This window comes from Dromaius novaehollandiae, chromosome 12, assembly GCF_036370855.1.
Source record: "Dromaius novaehollandiae isolate bDroNov1 chromosome 12, bDroNov1.hap1, whole genome shotgun sequence".
NCBI classification, from domain to species: domain Eukaryota; kingdom Metazoa; phylum Chordata; class Aves; order Casuariiformes; family Dromaiidae; genus Dromaius; species Dromaius novaehollandiae.
The window spans coordinates 18,494,870-18,515,195 of NC_088109.1; the positions used below are offsets into that span (position 1 = coordinate 18,494,870).

The window sequence follows — 20,326 nt, forward strand, 5'->3', positions numbered from 1 at the left end:
ACCAACCAAAAGGTCTAGGGCCAATTCCTTGGCAAGAAATCTATTTTTCCCCCCCTACTTCTTGTCAAGTTGCTCAGGAAGGGATACCAGAAGGTTGTTCATGGATATTACGCCCGAGTCTTGTTGAGACATTATGTCCTTTGCATTTGGGTTTGCCTGAGCAAAGGATGCAATTTCATGTCCTGCCTCTCTGAATTTTCCCATGTTGCTCGCAGGAGTTTCCCTGCTCCCCACCCGGGAAAAATTGGATGTGGAAAAACTGGAAAAACTAGCATTAGTAGTGTGTAGGGAGTTGTGGAAAGGAAACAGTGGAAGAGCGGATCTACTTGAAGGCTATTCATTTAAATAGATTTCAGTGCTGCTAACTTTTGCTGCATCCTCAGTAAGGCGGTTTGCAGTCTGCTGGGGGCTCTGCGTTCTCGGGTGGCCATCGCTGCCTGTTGGGACGGGGAGGGTCGCCGCCGTCCTCGTAGCGGAGGTGGCCGTTCCTGCTGCGTTCGTACTGCAGTATTAGAGAATAATAGCACTATTCCAGCTGTGCTGTAGTTATATCATTTAAAATACATCATTTAAATATCTTAAATTATGGTTACAGAATTGTCTCCTATTAGAAATACACCTTTAAAGTCCTGAAATTAGCATTCGGAATCTGAATAATGAGAACGGTCCCTTTTTCCTCTGCTCCCTCTGTTTTCTTTAACCACAGCAACAAAAATGTAAGCATGCTTGCACAGAATTTCGTACTCCTTTATCTAAAATATTTTGCATAGTGGTCACTTGTGGGTGGATTTCAGTTCTGGAAAGTAAATCCCTCCGAAAATTATAAACATATGTATTTATAAATCAAGCACAGAGCAATTGATTTTTATAGTTTTAAAAGCAGCCAGTACTTCTCAGCACTTGCTTTAATGAAACGAACAAATTAATACTATAGCTAATAGGTCCTGCTGAAAGGGATGTGGTTAACTAACTAGCCATCGTAACACCTCTTGGAGTTGAGTAAATAATTTGCAAATATTAAATTAAAATTTGGGAGACCTTCAGAACGATGAAGTAGCACACCCAGTGCCATGCAGCGAGGCTGGGGAAGAGGAAAGCCAGAGCACTTCTCAGAGGATGTATTCGGATTCCCAGCTTTGCTCTCATTTCCTCTATTAAGTGCTCTGGTAAAGCAGCTTTTAAAAACAAACCAAAGTAGAACCTGAATTGAAACCTTTGTCAGTCTAGGAGTCCTGTACTCATAGGAAATGGGTTACATGAAACTTTTAATTACACATAGTTATTCTTACAAATAAATCATTCAAAATAATCAATGGCTTTTGATTACATTGAAGTTTGGATTTCATGAAGAGGCATAATTAAGTGTGCTTGGACCATCATTATGAATATGCATGTATGTTTTGTTTATATGTTTTAAATCAATGTGAATTAATACAGAGGGATTTCAGAATTGGAATGATACCCTGAAAACCAAATACCTGTACACATGAGAACTTGTGCGTTTGCATTTGTGCATTTTGTAACCAAAGCGTATCGTAAAAAACCTTTGTTCTCTGTAATCATGAATTTTCATCATAAATTCAGTGTACCCTGATTAATTTAAAGTGTAGGCAGCTTTTATATGCTCTTTAGGGAGATTTGTGGTACGTGTTTTGGAGATGATTGACAGGGGCATATTTTGGGAATTCCTGTCTGGAACAAGGAGACCTAAGTGCAGATTGGGACCGCTGGACAGTAGAGCAGCAAGTGACACCCACTTATTTTAAACAAAGATGCAGAAAACGGATGACATTTAAAACTACATGTTGATATAGTCCTCATTTGAGAAGTAAAAATGTACTAGGAGCTGACAGATATTTTTGGAGCATATTCAGTCAGCAATTAGAAAGGTCTTGATGTATCTGGTTTATTTGGCTTTGACAAAAGATTTTTTGAGAGGAAAATAATTTTCCGAGTTCTCACTGTGGGAGACTGTAAATATTTCACTGAAATTCGCCGAGTTGAAGCCTCCCAGAATTGCTTTAACTTGAAAGAACATTTTAAAGGGAATTTAAAAAATTGTTCATCTCTGTAGTTGTTTTTTGCTCTATAATGTATGACCTGAACTTAAATGAAAGTCAGTCTTTTGCCCCAAGGAAGGTGGATGTATCTTCTTGGTTATTACCAGCTCGGCTTAAATAAATATAAGGCTGTCTTTGTCTGAACAATGCTGTAGCACGTATGTGGTGGAAGTGTATTGTAAAAACATAAATCCCTACCTTTTAGATCTTCGCTAGGCAAAGCAAACATGTTAACGTACCGAGTTGTGGAGGTGAAGCCTAGGGTTTTAAAATATACTCTTTGAAACTAGTTAGGTATTGCATTTTAATGGCTTTTAGAAAACACCCAGAAGAGGCATGTTTTCCGTGAAGTTTTGTCCTTGTAGCTTAATTGCCTCTGTAAGTGACGATATGAATCGCAGGCGATAGAAACTCCTCTGTACTCCAAATGTGCTGAATGTTTTTAAAGCGAGGAAGTGCAGGCCATTAGGTTGCATCAGTATTGCTAGCGTGGTATGCGTAAAGCACGTTTTACAAACCTGTTTCTTAGGTAAATAGTTTATGCCTATTACTATTTATTTATAATATCAAATAACTCTGGTCAAGATAAGGAAGACTTTTGTGGTAAGCGATGTCAATACATGAAACAACATCGCGCAAGCTGTATGTGCCACCCGAAGCGGCATTTGGTGTGCTGCAATATAAATAGCCTACTTCCGTAACCTTTTTTTTTTTCTTTCCCGCTGCAGTGTTGTTTTTCCCTGAATGCGGTGCCAGCAGCATACATGAGCAGCAGGCAGATTCTCTCTGGTTTGACTAACCCTGGATGATAAACAATAGTAGCAACTGCTAGTTGCAAGCAGTGTCTTTTTTTTTTTTAATGAAATAGTAATATGAATTCTCTCCGGTGACATGACAGGTTGTACTCATGCCAAACCAACCTGGGTAATCTATCATATTAATAGCTTTTGCTCTGTGAATATTCTTTACTGCAGCTTTCTTGCTGGAGTGAAAAATACAACTTTGTGTAGGTGCTGTCTGCTCTGCTAAAAGTGCAAGTTTCCATGCGACACAGCTGAAGATGGAGTGACCTCGCCGTGACTTAGGCTGCACACAAAACCGATGAGATGATTAAAGGGACATCAGTGGAAGATTAAGGCAGAGTCCTTGGTATCTAGGCCCCCTGATTAGAGCGGGATAATGAAGCAGCAAGAAGCGAGTGAGCAGTAGATCAAGATCCCTCGTGGGCGATTGCTCCCAGCCAGCTGCACGCTGCCAGTGTGGGGTTAGAGCCCTGAAAGGGATTTCGGTAAAATCTGTAGCTGTGATGAGGTGTTCTCCAGGAGCACCGACAGACTACCCTGGCTGAGGACCTAAGCTGGTCAACCCAAAACGCAGGGGAGGGATATGTCCTAAAAACTACCCCTTTTTTTAAGCACAGAGGACTTCTGGCACCTCTGGTCAGATCCAGATTTACTGCTCCAGATGCTCTTCTGGAGCTGTGTACTTAATTCATGTCATGGGTCTGATCCTTCTGGAGAAATTAGAACCTCGGGGAAATTATTTCACCCCAGTTTCTCTGGAAGACTAATATTCATCATGGCATCAAACAAATTTTACCCTCAGGTAAAAGGTATATGTTTTAGTACAGCTGTATTTAACTCACTTCTCAAATACTGTGAATTCACTTAACATAGAGAGAATCTTTTATTTCAAGAATCTTATATTTTTCACAGCGCCACTCAGTTTAGTTTGTTTAGATGGAAACAGTCCCCTGAGCACCTGGAGCCCAGTTACGTCATCCGAGCGCTACGATGCCGTATGAGCAGGGTGCCAGGCTCGCTAATAATGAACGCACCTTTTTTAACGTTCAGTAGGTATCTGCTCTCCCTTCCTGGTGAGCAGGAAATGTAGTCTAGGCTGGGGAGAGTTTAGCCACTGATTTCTGTAGAATTTAAATGCCTGTTTAAAAAAAACCAAAACAATATTGGATATGAGAGGTTGAAAATATTTACCTAATTCTGCAGACTAAGATTGTTTAAAAGAAGACAAAATAATTAATTGGATTAATTTAAATCGGATGCTAGCTGATGCTTGACTCCGTTTCTCTTAAACTTTCCCTAGACTTCCTTCATGATCCAGACCAGACTTTCCTAAACTTCTGTTGTTTAATTATCACTGCATATTTTTTAAGAGAACTTACATCTCCCTCCAAGCACAGGGGTATTTGCCTGTTGAACTGGCACATAGTCGGGCACACTCTGGCATCTTACACTTGACTCGCTGCTAGATTTAACCACAGAAGACAACAGGGAGATGCTGAGCAGTTTTTCAAAAGAGGTTTAGCCATCTCACTGAAAGAAGAAGAAAATAATGGGGGGGAAGAGGGCTCCCAATTTGGAAAATACCTTAGTTTATGGGATTTCTCAAATGGAATTAACACTGTTCAGCAGCTACTGAATTTTAATCTTTGGGTTTTTAATTTCTTCTGACCCACTGAAACCCTCCTCCCCTTATTCTTCAGACATGCTAGAGCTGGGCTGGCTTCTCTGCACTCCCATGGCGCTGGAAGAGTTCTCTCTTTTGACTTAAACCCATTAATAGATATTAAATCAGATGTTCGTATTCAGCATAGCTGTCTATACATTTCTATAAATGTCCTTCCGGCCTGTGTGTACGATTTAAAATTTTGCTGGCAGGAGTATTAGTTCTTTCTGAGGAATGTCTTCCTTGAATGGGTGTGCCTAGGAAGTGATTTCCCTAAACACAGTAGTGATACTGTTGGCACGGCACGCCACGCCACGCCACACCACACCACTGACAGCAAAACAAGCCAAGTAGTAGCTCAGGTATGACAAAAAAAAAGAAAAGTTTGTCCTAAGTGGCGCTCTTATCATGCTTATACTTTAGATAAAACAGATATATTAATAGCAGCATAAGCGTAAACTTGCTTTTATGCTTTGTATCAATGCACACATTTAATTCCATAGTCTGGATTAAATTCTTGCACCTAAATTAACCTGTGTTAAAACTGGTTTTCTGAATGTTAGCTGCAGTTGCAACACACTTTATTGAGCTGAGCTTGTGTGTGTGTTTGAATGGGCGTGCTGCATTTTTAATGATGGTTCGGCTAGCACTGACACAGGTCAGTTTGACTTTTTGCCCAGTACTTACATAAGGAGGCAGTATAAAAAATGGGTTTCTGAAACTTGATCTGTACGTCTTGTATTTGCTGCCCAAAGCTATTAATTGATGCACAGGGACAGTGAACAGCACTAAATGTTTCCTAAAGCTTAGGAACCAAATGTAGGCCTGAGAAAAGCACGCTGAAAATTAAGGGTGTTGTTACTCTTAAATTTTTTTTTTGTTAAGCATATAGCAAAGAAAGGCATATTTTATGAAAAACAATCTCTTTTTTTTCTATAAAAGGATATCTTGTGTTACTTTAATATAAAAATAAGGTTATAAATCACAATAAGTCCAAGTGTTCACTCACTGATGGAACAAGAAGAAGTGGTAACCAGAAGTGGTGAGAAGCCTTTTCTTTTCCTTTTTCTTCTTCTAACACCTCCCCCCCTTCTTTTTTCTATTTTGTCAGAAATTGGTGTATGGTTATTTTTCATGGTTGTCTTATGTAGTCTCCCTATAGTATAGTTTGGAGCTTTCACATTGCATTTGATTAGTGAAAATAAATATATAATGGAAAATACGATTTTAAAGCCACAGAAATTGCCAGCCAGACTAGTGGCCTAGTGAGTCTATTTAATGTTTCTAAAACTCTTGAAAAGATTTCAACTTATCAGGACCCTTTTTGTGATGATATTCTGTGCGCTTTGGCAGTCTGCTTATGTATTTCTTGCTCAATCGTAAGTCCAGTTGCACACAAACTGTCACTGTACTTTTCCAGACTGTTAGTTCAGTGCATGCTGTAGTCACTGAGTGCAGACGCTTTGCTGGAATACAATCTCTTTTCACAGCTTTCTAACTCTCTATACAGCTCTTCTTCTTATATCAACAAAGGCGTTATATAAATGCAAGGATTTTTAGGGAGGAGTTTATCTGCTAAGGTTTAGTGTAGAATGCAAGCTTTGGTTTTAGGTCAGATACTGTGAAACGCTGTGTATTGAGAGTACTCAGCTTATCACCAGTTACGTTGGGGACAAAATAATGTGATTCAGTTTTCTTCCTTTAATACATTTTTGGGTCTGTCACATGTCTATTACGAGCCTGAAAGTGATGGAGGAAAATTTTCGGTTATTTCTCCAAAGCCTAGACTACATCTTTCTGGTAATAAAATAAATAAAATTTAAAAAAGGAAAGAAAGAAAGAAAAAAACCAGATTTTAAAGATTAGAACCGTCTTACACAGGTGTACTATTTGTAATATCACTTTGAGGTGCTGTAAAAGAAATCCTGTCATAAAAAATTTGTTTTGCTTTTGAGAGAGTTATGTGAAGGGAAGGGAAGGGACAGGGATGTTAACTTCTAGAATTTGAAAACTGAACACCTGGAGATAATTATATTTTTAAATATTTTCAGGCTGAGTCAGAGTTAATGATAAACGGGAACTATAATAGACTGGCAGATGATTAGTAGAATTCATCATTATAATAATGTTTAGCATAATATGCACAGTCGTCTTGATTATTCAGTGACAGCTTGTGTAGTAATTTTTCAATTAAAAGACTGTATCATCCTGACAATAAATACATTCACTAAATAAGTATGCCTTGCTTAAAATATGTCATATGGAAAGTGATACTACTAACGTTTCTTCTTGTGAGAGAAAGCTAGACTTCAGAAGTTTCACAAAACAGTGCTTAAACAGGCCTCACTTAAAAACATGAATTTTATAAGAACACGGAAGCATTGAATGTGATGAGTAAATCTTTGGTAGAGGACCGGGCTCTGAACAGGACTGCTGTAAATTCCCATGATCTTCTCGCAGTCAGCCAGCCATAATAGCAGCCCTGCCTCTTAGTCAACACTGGACAGGTCCAAGCAGGTTACCAAAAATTAGAGAATGCTCAGAAACAGCTGAGAAGTCTTGGTACTTTGATCAGCTACACGAGTCATGGTTGCATGCAGAAAAAGGAGCGAGTTTCACAGTTCTGTAAAAGAATAGTATCTCTATTATTATTTTGATATATTACAACAAATGTTAGAGCCTCTCATAAGGAGCACTGTGGTCACCTCCCCTGATACCAGTACAGCTGCATGGTGGGCGGCACTAGCAAGGGAATAGCCAACGGGTTAAGTTTTGAATCCCTGGTCTGACAGGCAAGATAGGGCAAATTGGAAGAGTCCAGTGCGAAGGTCCAGGGCCACCTTGGAAGAAACCTCTGGAGATGATCTAGTCCCAGAACTGTTTGGCTCTGTCCTCCCTATAGCCACCCATGAAGCATAAGCAATGCCAGCTGATGTTAAGATTCCTGTAACAGGTAGCAAACTGCTCTCTGCAGAGTTTGGGACTTCAGTAAGAACAGTTTCCCTAGTGGTAAGGAGCAGATAATTGTTTGAATCATACTGTCATGTCATGGAATAGGTTTGGTTACATCTCAAGGATTTCCTTGCTTGCTTTTGTTCCTGTTGTCCTGGAAGTAAGAGTGAGGCTTACTAGAATCGTGCCAGCCAACTTTATGGGTTCTGCAATCATAAAACCAGAAATTTATCTTTTTTTTTAATGAAGGATTAAATTCACCTTCACGTTAAGGAAGGGTTATTGAAATATAGAAAATGCTCATTTGGCTTTTTTTTCATGCCAAATTGTTTGTCTGTGCTTATTTCCATTCTGTTTGATAGATAGACTGTAATCTGGATGACTGATTAGCATCAGTCCCAGTTCTCTGAGGTCTATTTTTTTTAACTGTTGCTGGTTAAAAAGGCTTCCTTTTTTATAAACTCATTTATTTTGAGACTGGTGCTATGAAACATTCATGTAAATAGTAGCCGGTAACATCTCAGTCTAGAGCTAATTGAACAGTGCCAGTTAAATTTGCCAGAAGAGAAGTGAAGTGCCTGTGTTGTTTGGATCAATAGTTCAGATTAATATTTTGCACAGTTTGTTGCTAATGATGGAAGGCATGATGGTCTTGGTCTTGGTTATTATTCTAGTCCCTTTCTCTCCACCCTCCACCAAGTTCTTTCCAATGAAGTAACACCCTTCTCTTCTTTCCAAAAAAAAAAAATAAAAAAAAAAAAAAAAAAACAACCACTACACACACAGAATAAAGTCCCAAAGATTGCACTGGTGATCCACTGGATTATTTTTAACTGTGATAATTACTTGGACTTTGAATTTGTTAAATATACAGAAAGTGGAAGAATATTGGGGAATTTTTCTCATTATTTCAGAGTAATTCTGCTGTCATTCATATATGGGTCTAGCATCGCTGAACTAATGGCCCTCAAATAGTAACTTATCAAAGCTGCTCAGGGATTCTTGCCATTGCTATAAAAAGACATTTGGCAATAAGCAGTATGTCATATAAGAAGCACAGCCATTTACTAGAATATAAATATGCTAACATACTTCACTTGAACTCTTCTATGGCATCTGGTTCTGTAAGACTAAAGTAAGTAGATAATATTGAACGTCACAGGTGATTAGTTAGCCTGTCATTCTAAATACGAATGATTTTAAAGCTGTTATTTCTTCAGGTGGGATGATAAATCACTGCGTTTGTTCTGTATTTCTGTTGGGCATTTCACTGAGATCTCAGAGCTTTTTTTGTAAATATTAATCAAGAAGTGACTGATTCTTTTGATGAAGGTTCTTAGGTAATTTATACCCATTTTGCAGCTAGACAAACAGAGAAATATGGAGCACTTGGTTCAGTCTCAAAAGACCATGTCTTGACTGGAATTTCCTAGACAGAACTCTGTGCTTTTACATATAAATCTTTCATGAGCTAATGAACATACTTAAAATTCTAGCTCCCCACATCTGTAAGAATTTAGTTTGCCGGGTCCTAGATACCTGTGTCTTCCTGTTGCATTGCTTGCTTTCTCCCTTGCTACTGCCTCCTGCTAGTCTTGCTTGCAGAAGTAGGGCAGCGGTGGTGTGCCTGACCAGATGGGTTCAGGGCTGGTGATTTCTTGTTTGACAGCTTCCTGCTATGAATGGAGTCCTGACTGGCTGTCACCTGAGTGGCATGTGATTTCTGTAGTTAGGATTGGGGGGGGAATCTGGATCACATAAGCAAAACATCAGTGTATTATTTTGCATTCTCTAGAGGGTTACAGATTTCTGGACTGGTTGCACTGGACAGGACTTTCACTTTCTTGCAGGCAAAAGAGTTGACTATCATTATTATAACTTCACGAGTAGCCTGCTGCCTTGATGAGTTAGCTTAATTAACGTCAAAATCTGTACGTTGCTCCTGCAATTGGGATAGCCAGATGGTGGATTTAGGTGCTATTAACAGTACTGGTTGAGATTACTGGTTGAGATTATTACTGGCAAGAATAAGGTGCCTTTCCACTCCATACACGGACCTGTTAATTCTTGGTTCTCTCTCCTAGATCCATGGTTTGCATGTATTTGATTGCCAGAGACAGGTCTATAAGCAGTTGTTGATAACATATATCATCTAGGAATCACAGGTGTCCAAATATCAGTTGACCAGTCAATTACCATGTCCGTGTGTAGGCAGAGCTGGGCGCCCCATGAAGCTGTCAAGTATATTGTGACTGAGAATTCATTGTTCCAAAGAGCTATCTTTAAAGCGTACGCAAGAGCAAGAAATATGTTCGTGTTAATAGTACTACTGTCCTTTCCTAAGCTTTATCGATTATGGCATTTCTTTTCCAGCAGATTCACTGATGGAATCTGACCTCTCTTTATTCAAATGCTGAGAAATGTGTTTTCACAGCAAGTGTCTGTAACCCTTTATTGCAGTTGGTATTGCTCCTTTTGGTACTACTGTTCCTAAAAGAGAATTCTTCCGTAAACTGGTCATATTATGAAATGAGGAATAAAATTAGTAATAGGAAAAATTACAGTGTAAATCAATGCTTGAGTCTCTATTCCCAGGGGCGTTGCACACTGAAGGTCTGGCAGACCATACCAAAAGATTGTCATGAAATAAAAGTTAAAATGCTTATTCCGTCATTGTTCTGACCGTTCGGAGGCATAGGAAGAGATAATTGTTATTCTTTGAGGCAATCTGATACTCAGGGCTTGCCTGGCCCGAGGATAGGTCTCTCTCTGCTTTGTGTGTCTGAGGTCTGGGTTTGATTCTCACTTTCTTGTTCTTTAAGATGGAGAGAGAGTGGGGAGTGTTTATTAAAAGCTAAGCTTTAGTGGCTGAAGAATGTCACTCACGAAGTTAAGAGGCTCCCGTAACCAGCTGGGGACCAGCAATGAATGGAGCTTCATGGATTACAGTGGGGCTTGAATCCTCTAGGCTGTGTGTGTGGTAGGGGACCTCCCAGGCCAATAAAGAAAAAAATGTTAATAGAGTAAATGACAACATGAAGTATTTAAGAATTGTTTCTGTATGGGCTCTGGGAATCTGACCCCCCCTTTTTTTTTTTTCCTTCTCTTTTTCTTTTCAGAAAGAAGACACAGCTCCTCTAGCAAGCCGCCTTTGACTCCTCCCTCCTCTTCAGTATTTTCCCTCATTTCATCTTTCCCTTCAAAAAACAAAGGTAGCGGTGGAAGTGGGAGCAATCGTTCATCCAGTGGAGGTACTAGTGCATCATCATCCAATTCCAAGTTGTTGAAATCACCCAAAGACAAGCTGCAGATCAGTGGAAACAATAGGCTAATGCATCCGGTACAGCACAGCAAAGTTCCCCATGATAAAATGTGAGTATGCATTTTGACAAAGAATTAAGTTTTATTAGTTGCATAGAAATTGCTGCATCAGTAGCATTTCTTTTGGTTTCACAGGGTTTTTGTTTAACAGATGCCATTTTTAAACTCCCCTGGATCTTTTCTAGCAGCCAAATTTAAGATTATGGGTACACGGATGGCATTGTTGGATGAGAAGTCTTGCAAAGGTGTATCTTGAATCAGTATAAAGATCATTTTACTAGGGGGACTCAGATCTCTGATCAAATCTGTATACTTTGATCGTAAGTGAGTTTTAGCCCTGATTCAGGTGTTTTTTGACCTGCACACTTCATGGATTTCAAAATGAATAACATAATTTGCTGTTGCAGAAAAGGCCTTGCTCCCTGGGATATAACAGGACCATTCCAGCTGCTTTTGTCATATGCTGTATCTGCAAATTCAAATTGCAGATTCTGAAGTCCTTGGTGACTCCTTGAAATACGTATGAGGAAGTGGGGAAAAGAGGACAGAAGAGATTGTGGACATCTTCAAAAAATGTGAAAATAGATATGAAAAAATTTAAAATAAGAGAATGGGGAATAGAGGAGGCAGGCCAACTAAGTAAATTGATATTGTGAATAGACCAGAGTATTATTAAGTAATAAAATACATTTTACATAGTTTTGATAATTTATGACTCTGTGATATTACAATTGCCTGCAATTCTTTTTCCATTTTTTCCATAAATAATAGCATGACTCCATCTGTCAAAGTGGAAAAGATTCATCCAAAGATAGATGGTGCCCAACTGAAAGCTGCTGTTGGTCCAACTTGTTCTACTACTGTGAGTTCCTCAATAAAGACTGGCCTTAATTGTCCCTCAATACCAAAGCCACCCTTGCCTTCCCCTGGACAGATACTGAATGGTAAAGGTCTTCTCTCTGTGCCTCCATTTTTGGAAAAGAAACCTGAAGAAAATACAAATAATAGGAAATTTTTACATAAAAGATTGTCAGGTAATTTTTTTTTAAATATTATTTGCTATATTGCTCATAGTAGCCTATATAGAAATAAGCATAGTCAAGTATAAGCTTTTACATAAATGTTTGCAAAAAATAAGCCTTAGAAGTAAACTAAATATTAACTTTCATAAGATTTTAAATTAAACTTTAATGTGGTACCTCTTTAAATATTAGAATTTAACCGTTTATCTTGACATGTTCTTAGAGGCAGGCAGATAACTTGAAATGTTGCTGTTGCTTTCAGAAACCATCCAGGCCTCAGAGGCCTGCCAGTTCCTACAGCTTTAAAATTACACTCTTCTATCTTAAAAGATAGTAGAATTAGATAGTAAAAGATTTTCCTTCTTTCTATATGAAAGGTATACAGGTATGTAGTAAACTGAACAGCTGGCACAGCATAACCTAGAAAACAAAAAAAAGTCTGCTCTTTAAACTTGAAACACAATAACTCAATAATAATCCTAGTAGAATGGTAGAAAAGTTCTTCAACAACAGCAACAAACATTAGTTATGACTATTCATATTGATGGTGACCTCTTAAATCCATTCTTGGTTTTGCAAGATCATGTTTACATTTAAAAAAAGAAAACATTCTCGCATGCAGGTTCTACTTCTCCTCTGGGATCTTTTACAGCTGTAAGTTTCTCCGTTCTGTTTGCAGAACTGAGATCTGCGTTTCAGCATGGCACACTGTGAGAGTAGAACACGTTTGGTTTTAATTCAGTGATTTTATTTGTACATTTGCATGTGTTACAGTTAAAAATAGCTTTTGGTTTGGTTAAGTTCTATGATGGAAATAAATCTTAGTATTTCAAAGTGTCTTTATGACATCCGTTTGTTTTCAATGATGGGATATTTATGTACCTTTAACAGAGAGAGAATTTGATCCTGATATATACTGTGGTGTCATCGATGTGGAAACCAAGAAGCCCTGTACTAGGTCTTTGACGTGCAAGGTAGGATATCTTAATCAGAATAAGATTGTGATGAAAAGTTTAAATTTTATTTACTGAGTAACGTGACAGAAAACTGAAAACTACTAATTTTTATTGTCAATATTTACCACTGTTAATGGTAACATGTCTTGGTAATGTCTGAAAACATGAATTTGGCATGTTTGAAAAACATGCCAAAAATGAAGAAGGAACTGTTTTTGAAATTCGATCAACTTGTTTGTTAAAAAATATGTATTCCTTAAAGTAACCCGAAGGGTTTTTTATTTTTTGTTTTTTACAAACTCTTTAAACAGAGTGTTGCCATTGGAATGATTATAATGTTATTCCACATGTAGATAGTATGAGACCAGCATGTTGCTGTTCTTTTTGGAGAGAGCCTGGAGAATTTTTAAAAGTTCATCATAAGCATTAAAAGTATTAGTTGTTTATGCAAGTTTTAGATAAACAAGCTCTTCCTCCTCCCTCCCACCCCCAAGAAAAAAACCCAAGGTCTGTGGTACATACTGAGGAGTATTTGTGTAAATGCTAGTGCTGCTTGATGCAGGACTTCAGCTTACCTGGAAATGAGTAATCTGAAGAAGCCACAGAGTATGCCTAGAGGTCAAACTCTGAATTAAACCATCTTTAAAACACTTTCAATTTGATGAAAAGTGTATTCTGGCTCAGAACTCGTGTGTGTGTGTGTGTGTGTGTGTGTGTGTGTGTGTGTGTGTGTCAGGGGGGAGGTATCACTTAGCCCCGAGGAACCAAAACTCCAAATCCTGTGCAATTGTGTAATACTTAGCTACTTTCCTGCCAAGCAGCTAAACTGTCAGCAGGGGAAGCAGCTGGTAAATAAACCACCTGCAGAACAAAGGTGAAAGGAAGCTGGTACTAATGACCCAAAGGAACTGAACTTGAACGTGCTTGCTGCCCTTCTGGAATGGCAGGGGGAATGGTTTTGCTGGTAGAGAAGGGAAGAATACCAAGTCTCTTACAAGAGAACCAGACAAACCAAAAGTTTAGAAGAGAAAGAAAGAAAAACCATTTCTCAGCAACTCCTTATATTACACTGACCCATAAAATATTTCTCTGAATTGTCATCCATGTCCAAATTGCATGAAATGAACCCAAGCAAGCCTTCTATGCCATATGAAAATAAGATATTGTATATAATTTTAACAATCAAAAAAATAACTTCCATCTGTTTTGCATTACCTAGAAATTGTGCCACATAGATGCCCATATAGCATTCATGATGTTCAAAGGACTTTGAGTTCTGTCTGACTCTGGATTCTGCTGTATTTTATGTTGAATATGTATTTCATTACATTAGCTTTCAAAGAATATCTTAGTATATTAGAAGAAAGCAGATAAAGGTGTTTTGAATATTTTTAGTGTTTCACATTAGAAGTCTGTTTTTTAAATTTGTGTTAAATATTTTATGGGTGAAAGTAAATATTTAGTATTTTTTGCACTATAGGGTAAGATAAATGGTTTTAGATACCATTTTATTACTGGCAATTAAAATACAGATATGAAAAAGATTTGAAACTCTAGTCTTTTAAGAGCTTTGGCAGCTTGTTTTAAAAAGAAGTTTGAAAGAACTTTAAAAGAAATTTTTAAAGCAATTGCTGGCTTTCCTTTTTTTTTCTTTTTCTTTTAATCTTATAGGGACATAATCACCCACTAAGCAATTTTAAAATTTCTTTTACAAGCCATTTGTCTGTTTATTTACTAAACCACAAATGTGATGATTTTCTTTGTTCTAGAATTCTAGACATGTGTTTGAGTGTTTAATTTCCACAAATCTAATAGCCTGGGATTAATGATTTATTCATGGATTTGTAGACACATTCCTTAACCCAGCGGAGGGCTGTACAGGGTCGAAGAAAACGATTTGATGTGTTGTTAGCCGAGCACAAAAGCAAAACCAGGGAAAAGGAGTTTCTTCGACATTCGGATCATCATCAGCAGATGCCCCCTCTCAGGGAACCACATCCCTCACCTACTAAAACTTCCCAGGAGCTGCACCAAAATTCTCATGGAGTTACTCTTACAGAATCAAAGCCTTTATTACCTAATAAACCCAAACCTCACCCCCCCAGTCTTCCAAGGTAAGGAAAATCTGCATATCCAGTATGTACGAAATGAATACTGATAGCTTCATGACGTGGGTTTTGAAAGAGAGAGATGGATCTGTTGGATGAGGGTGGTATTTCTGATCTGGGCCTGGTGACCGGCTGCCCTTAGCACTTCCATGCTGAGCCACATCTCATAGCAGAGAGGGTCTGATGCTTGAATTAATAAAAGGTGACTTGCATCAGTGAAAGCAGTTCTGCAACAGTTAAGCAATACTGCTCTTCCATGGGTACAACACCTCCTTCCTCTCAGGAGATGTGTTGAGACTAGAGAAAACATGGGAAATCTGTTAATGTGAAGTCCCTTTTGTAGGTATTAAAAATTCTGAGCTTAAATGCTTGCTAAACTAGCCTTTGTTCACTAACACCTGCACTGCTTACCTTGCCCAGGCCTCCAGGCTGTCCAGCCCAGCACAGTGGAAATGCCCCTAGCGATTCTCCTTCTGTCCACGAATCCCCGCACCCTCCCTTGCCTGCAGCTGAGCCAGCATCTCGGTTATCCAGTGATGAGGGAGAATGTGATGAAAAAGAAGAGCCTGTTGAAAAACTGGATTGTCATTATTCAGGTCATCATCCTCAACCAGCCGCTGTATGTTTTGAGTTACCTTTAACTTTTGTCTCTGACTGGTTCCGAATTTGTGTACAAATGATCTTGGGGGTTTGAAGGGTGTTTTCTGTGGTATATGTTTATATTTTAAGAAAATAATTCCGTTGCCAATCAACAGTGAAGGTTTAATTGTACTTGCAAAGTAAAGGTACCATGAAAGTATGTTGTGGACCTCACTTTTGCAATACAAAAGAAATCAAACTGCCAAAATACTGAAGGAATTGTAATTGCTGTAAAGGGCTGTGGATTTGGGGTAGGAGGGCAGGTGGGATTTCCAGGAAATCATCGGCGTGGAATAAGGACATGCAAACAATGCTTTTTTTAGTGAGATTTCATTATTAGATTTTCTTTTTTGACATTTTTACTCCAAGGTGCCAGCCATCCAAGTAAAGGGAACAGTAACATGTTTTTTAATATTTGAATCTTGACGAAAGTTAGCACATATGGTATACTTATTTTTTCAAACGCAAAGCATTGGAATTTTTCTGCATTTGATACAACTCCTGGATTTCTCTAGTTAGCGTATTCTAAATGATTGTGAGTTGTTTCTTAGTGTGCTAACATTAAATCTTTCATATGAGATTGGTTATTATTATTGCTTTCAACTAAATGTTAAAAGGCTATTTAATTGGAAAAAAGGAGTTGAACCAGAAGGTGCAACCTCAGCAGTAGACGAGCCTTCCCCTTGAATTTCTGAATTTCTGAATATCACAGTCTCTCTCTTTTTTTTTAAACCGGCTATGAGCAGATAAGCTGACAACATCTCAGAAGTAAATGTTGTACTGCTGTCCTTCCCTGTTTAATCAGAGAGATTCAAATTTGACTGCTGCCGTTGATTAGAAATACGGGAGTATCAGATGGGAAGAAACTGATCCCAATGCAGTAGGGCCAAAAATTTAACATAGTTGTTATAGCATGGAAATAAAAATTCTAACGTCCCTTTTTTTTTTTTACCCTTGTTTTAAACATCTAAAAGCAAATTCACTTAGCAATATTTGTTTATAAGCAAGTGTGTTATTATTCAGAGAGTTGTTACTGAAAATAGAAAACACCAGTAAAAACCTGTCTTTTCAGTTTTGCACATTTGGTAGTCGGCAAATTGGAAGAGGTTATTACGTCTTTGATAAGCGGTGGAACCATATTCGATGTGCACTTAACTTCATGGTGGAGAAGCATCTTAATTCACAGATGTGGAAGTGAGTAAAAATGGAAGTTCTTTATCTTGCTGGTATTTGTAGAAATACATAAAGCCTGTAGTTTTAGTTATAGAAAAGTAATCTTGTGTTCATATTAAATCAAAGGTTGGTATTCTGTGCTTGACACTTTTACGCAACAATTAACAATTAATTCAGCAGAATATTTTAGTGGCATTAATCAAACTCAAAATAGCATTACCATAACATAGTTCTATTAAGCTGGGTCCTATTCCCAAGAATGGTAGCTACCTAGGTTTTTATTTTTCTTCTGTTTACCTGCAGGAAAATTCCTCCAGCATCTAGTAACACGACATCTGTTCGTGCACCACATCGGACAAACTCAATGCCTACTTCGCAGTACGGTGTCAGTGCGACAGGTTTCCTTTTACCCACCACGGTTATGTCATCGCCAGCGTTGGTATCTCCTTCCTGCGTGTCTCTGAATAGTAAATCGGTACCATCACATGGAACTACACTAAATGCCAATCCTGCTACTTTGGGTGCAGTGGATCCTGTCTGCAGTATGCAATCAAGACAAGTGTCTTCATCCCCTTCAACACCTACAGTGCTTTCCTCAGTACCTTCACCTATGCCCAGCAAACCTCAGAAATTGAAATCCAGCAAATCTTTTAAACCTAAGGAATCTTCTGCTGGCAGTGGCACCTGTAACAGCACCGGCAGCGCCAGTAGCAGCGGCGGCTCAGGAAAGAAGCGTAAAAACAGTTCCGCACTGCTAGCACCTTCTCATTCCACAGAGTCCTTTAGAAAAAACTGTGTGGTTAACTCTGGAAACTCTGGGACCTCCTATCATCCGTCGGTGACGTCTTCGTCCCACAGCGTTGGCCTCAACTGTATGACTAGTAAAGCTAACTCTGTTAGCCTCAAGCATGACCAATCAGGGAGGGGTCCTCCTACCGGAAGCCCTGCAGAATCGATAAAAAGAATGAGTGTGATGATGAACAGTAGTGACTCCACTCTCTCCTTAGGGCCATTCGTTCATCAGTCCAGTGAGCTGACTGTAAATTCACACAGCAGTTTTTCACATTCACATACTTCCCTAGATAAATTAATAGGAAAGAAAAGGAAGTGCTCACCCGGTTCGAGTGGCATAAACAGCAGCAGCAGCAGCAAGTCCAACAAAGTTGCCAAATTGCCATCGGTGAATAATGTTCATGCAAAACACACTGGTGCAATCCCAGGGACGCAAGGACTGATGAACAGTTCTCTTCTTCATCAGGTATGAAATTTTGTCTTGAAGGCAGCTGGTGAGACTGTCTCTCTTCACACACTTATACTGATGGTGTTGTGTTAACGGTCAGCTAGCCAATTTCACGTGCAATTCTAGTAAAAAATAGTTGCCCCTTCTTCTACTTGCCGATTACTCATTTTGAGTGTTTTTGTACTGAATGCACTTCAGAGGATTTTTATGAACACCTTTCTCTCATAAAGTGTGGTGGTTGTTCAAAAAAAAAAAAAGTGGAATATAATGATACTGATTATAAAGAACTGTGATAAAATAAGCCTGTTATCCCAAGGTGTCATTGACTGACTTCTTAGTAATAATGAGATTAAATGTTATAAATAAGATAGAAAACTTTTTAGTCTGTAAAACAAACAGATTTACTACAGAGAAAGCAGATCTCATGAATTTGTCCAATCTTGTTTTTAGTTAATTTTCGGGAGGGGGTGGGGGGGATGTTCTTAAAAAAAAAAAAAAAACAAAAAAAAACAAAAAAAAACAAAAAAAAACATTGGAGAACTAGTGTGTTGTCAGAAAGTTCTAGAGAAATTAGAATGAGAAATAATTTAGAAACTTGTATTTCAGAATTCTAAACAAAAATATTCAAATTGATTTGGAAGATCACTTGGAGGAACAAAAATTATTTGATATAGTTTGAAGAGAGCACAGACGAGGGAAATTTTAAGGAGTAGCTTTGTAACAGATTCGCGGGTCATCCAGCTCCAACTCCATGAGTATTTTGGGACTTGTTTTTGAGGTGTGTTTTCCACACTGAAAAACTGAGAAATGTTTTGTTTCCTCTGCTACTAAAACCTTGAAGTCTTTGTAACTGGAGAGGTAGGAGGTCAGAAAGATCTTTTTCAGACTGGTTTCTGAACTTTCAGTTTCAGCCATAGAGCAAGACTCTCGCTGGTTTTGTGTGATGAACGTGCTTGCTGTAACAAAAAAAAGCATTCATATGACTGAACCCAATTTGGCACTTGATAGTTTTTATTTCAACTGTGCAGTATAAGTAAAGGAAAAAATAATTTGAATGAATTTAGGAAGGAAATCATGTCTAAAACCATTGTAACTTTAAAGAGCACTAGCTCGAGACCTGGGAATGCAGACAAGCCAACTGCATACTAATGGTGACACGTGGTGCCTGCTACTCCCCCAAATATGCTCTCGGTGTCCAGAAAACATCTCTTAAGGAAGTCCGTTCTAGTAGCCTTGCTTACTCATCTTTCTGTTTTGTCTGTTTGGTCGAAAGCCAAAGGCACGTCCCTGATAGCTGAATATACCATGGTGAGGAAAGAACTGGACAGTTTTCACTACAAGCAAAACCTCCATCTGGAATTCTGGACTCCAAGATGCCTTGAGTTATCCCAGCTTCCCATGGTCCTCAGGTGTGGAAATCTACTGGACTGTCACTCAAACAAGGAATTTCCCTGAAGCCATGTCTGTAGCAGTGAATATACTAGAAATGGACACTGGATGAAGTTCAGCCACATACTTGCTCTTATCAGTGTTAACAGTGGTCTGGACTGTTTGCTACAAATCTGTGAGATTTTACTTACAGGAGTACATCATCTTGCCACTATTTGACATAGATTGGCTGGGCAAAAGAATGTTTTTTTGGGGGGAAAAAAAACATTACTGTGGACTTATTTTTATACTGATGGTGTCTTTTGTAGGTGATAGCTACCAGAGAGACACTGTCAATAGAGAGGACCCCTCAATGCGGGGGGGAAATGTGTGAGGCACAATGGAAAGAAGCCCTCAAGAAGGGAATATGGCTTTAGTGTTTTTATAGCAATGTTCCTTTAATGGAATATAAAAATAGCACAATTAAAAAAAATAGTCTGTGTTTTGCCCAGCCTTTTGCAAGTAATTTGGGATAAGAAGCTATCAGGAGTTTCAAAAAACTTAAAAAAAAAATACACAAAAAACAAAAAGACTTGTTTGAGGCCATTGCTCAGAAAACAAGTATAAAAATAATGTTGTATTTGCATGATACAGAAATTATTTTCTATTATTTTGAATAAGATTTGATTGCAGAAGAAAGTAAAAGTTAGTTAATTTTGTTTTAAAAAATCCAAAAATATCAAACAGACAAAGGCAAATAACCTCTAAAACTCTATGCCCAAAGAACATATTTCTTGACCTATACTGTATACCACAAGCCTTTGTTATTTAAAAAGAATTATAACTGTATTGGTTAAATTAGGCTGGATTTGCCTTCCAGCCTGTAAAAATAGCCCTTTTAAAACTGAGTATTTAAAGTATTTAAATATTTTCTAAAAAAAAATAAATAAAAATCAATTATTTTATGCCTTGTTTGTATAACTAAATCATTAATGTGTTATGCTTTCAACCACTCTCAGTA

General features: G+C 38.2%; 1 protein-coding gene across 6 annotated transcripts in view; it reads left to right on the plus strand.

Moving 5' to 3' along the window:
• The window catches only part of ATXN7 (ataxin 7), an 84,136-nt gene that overhangs the window by 60,619 nt on the left and 3,191 nt on the right, over positions 1 to 20,326 (plus strand). For all 6 annotated transcript variants that reach the window (XM_064519130.1, XM_064519132.1, XM_064519128.1 and 3 more), the window contains 8 exons: positions 10,598 to 10,850; positions 11,571 to 11,833; positions 12,713 to 12,795; positions 14,626 to 14,891; positions 15,306 to 15,504; positions 16,597 to 16,718; positions 17,001 to 17,955; positions 19,211 to 20,326. The exon at positions 19,211 to 20,326 is cut by the window's right edge and continues 3,191 nt beyond it. In XM_064519130.1, the coding sequence (XP_064375200.1) occupies positions 10,598 to 10,850; positions 11,571 to 11,833; positions 12,713 to 12,795; positions 14,626 to 14,891; positions 15,306 to 15,504; positions 16,597 to 16,718; positions 17,001 to 17,955; positions 19,211 to 19,228 (2,159 nt within the window). In that variant the 3' untranslated portion in view covers positions 19,229 to 20,326. The remainder of the gene's footprint in view (positions 1 to 10,597; positions 10,851 to 11,570; positions 11,834 to 12,712; positions 12,796 to 14,625; positions 14,892 to 15,305; positions 15,505 to 16,596; positions 16,719 to 17,000; positions 17,956 to 19,210) is intronic.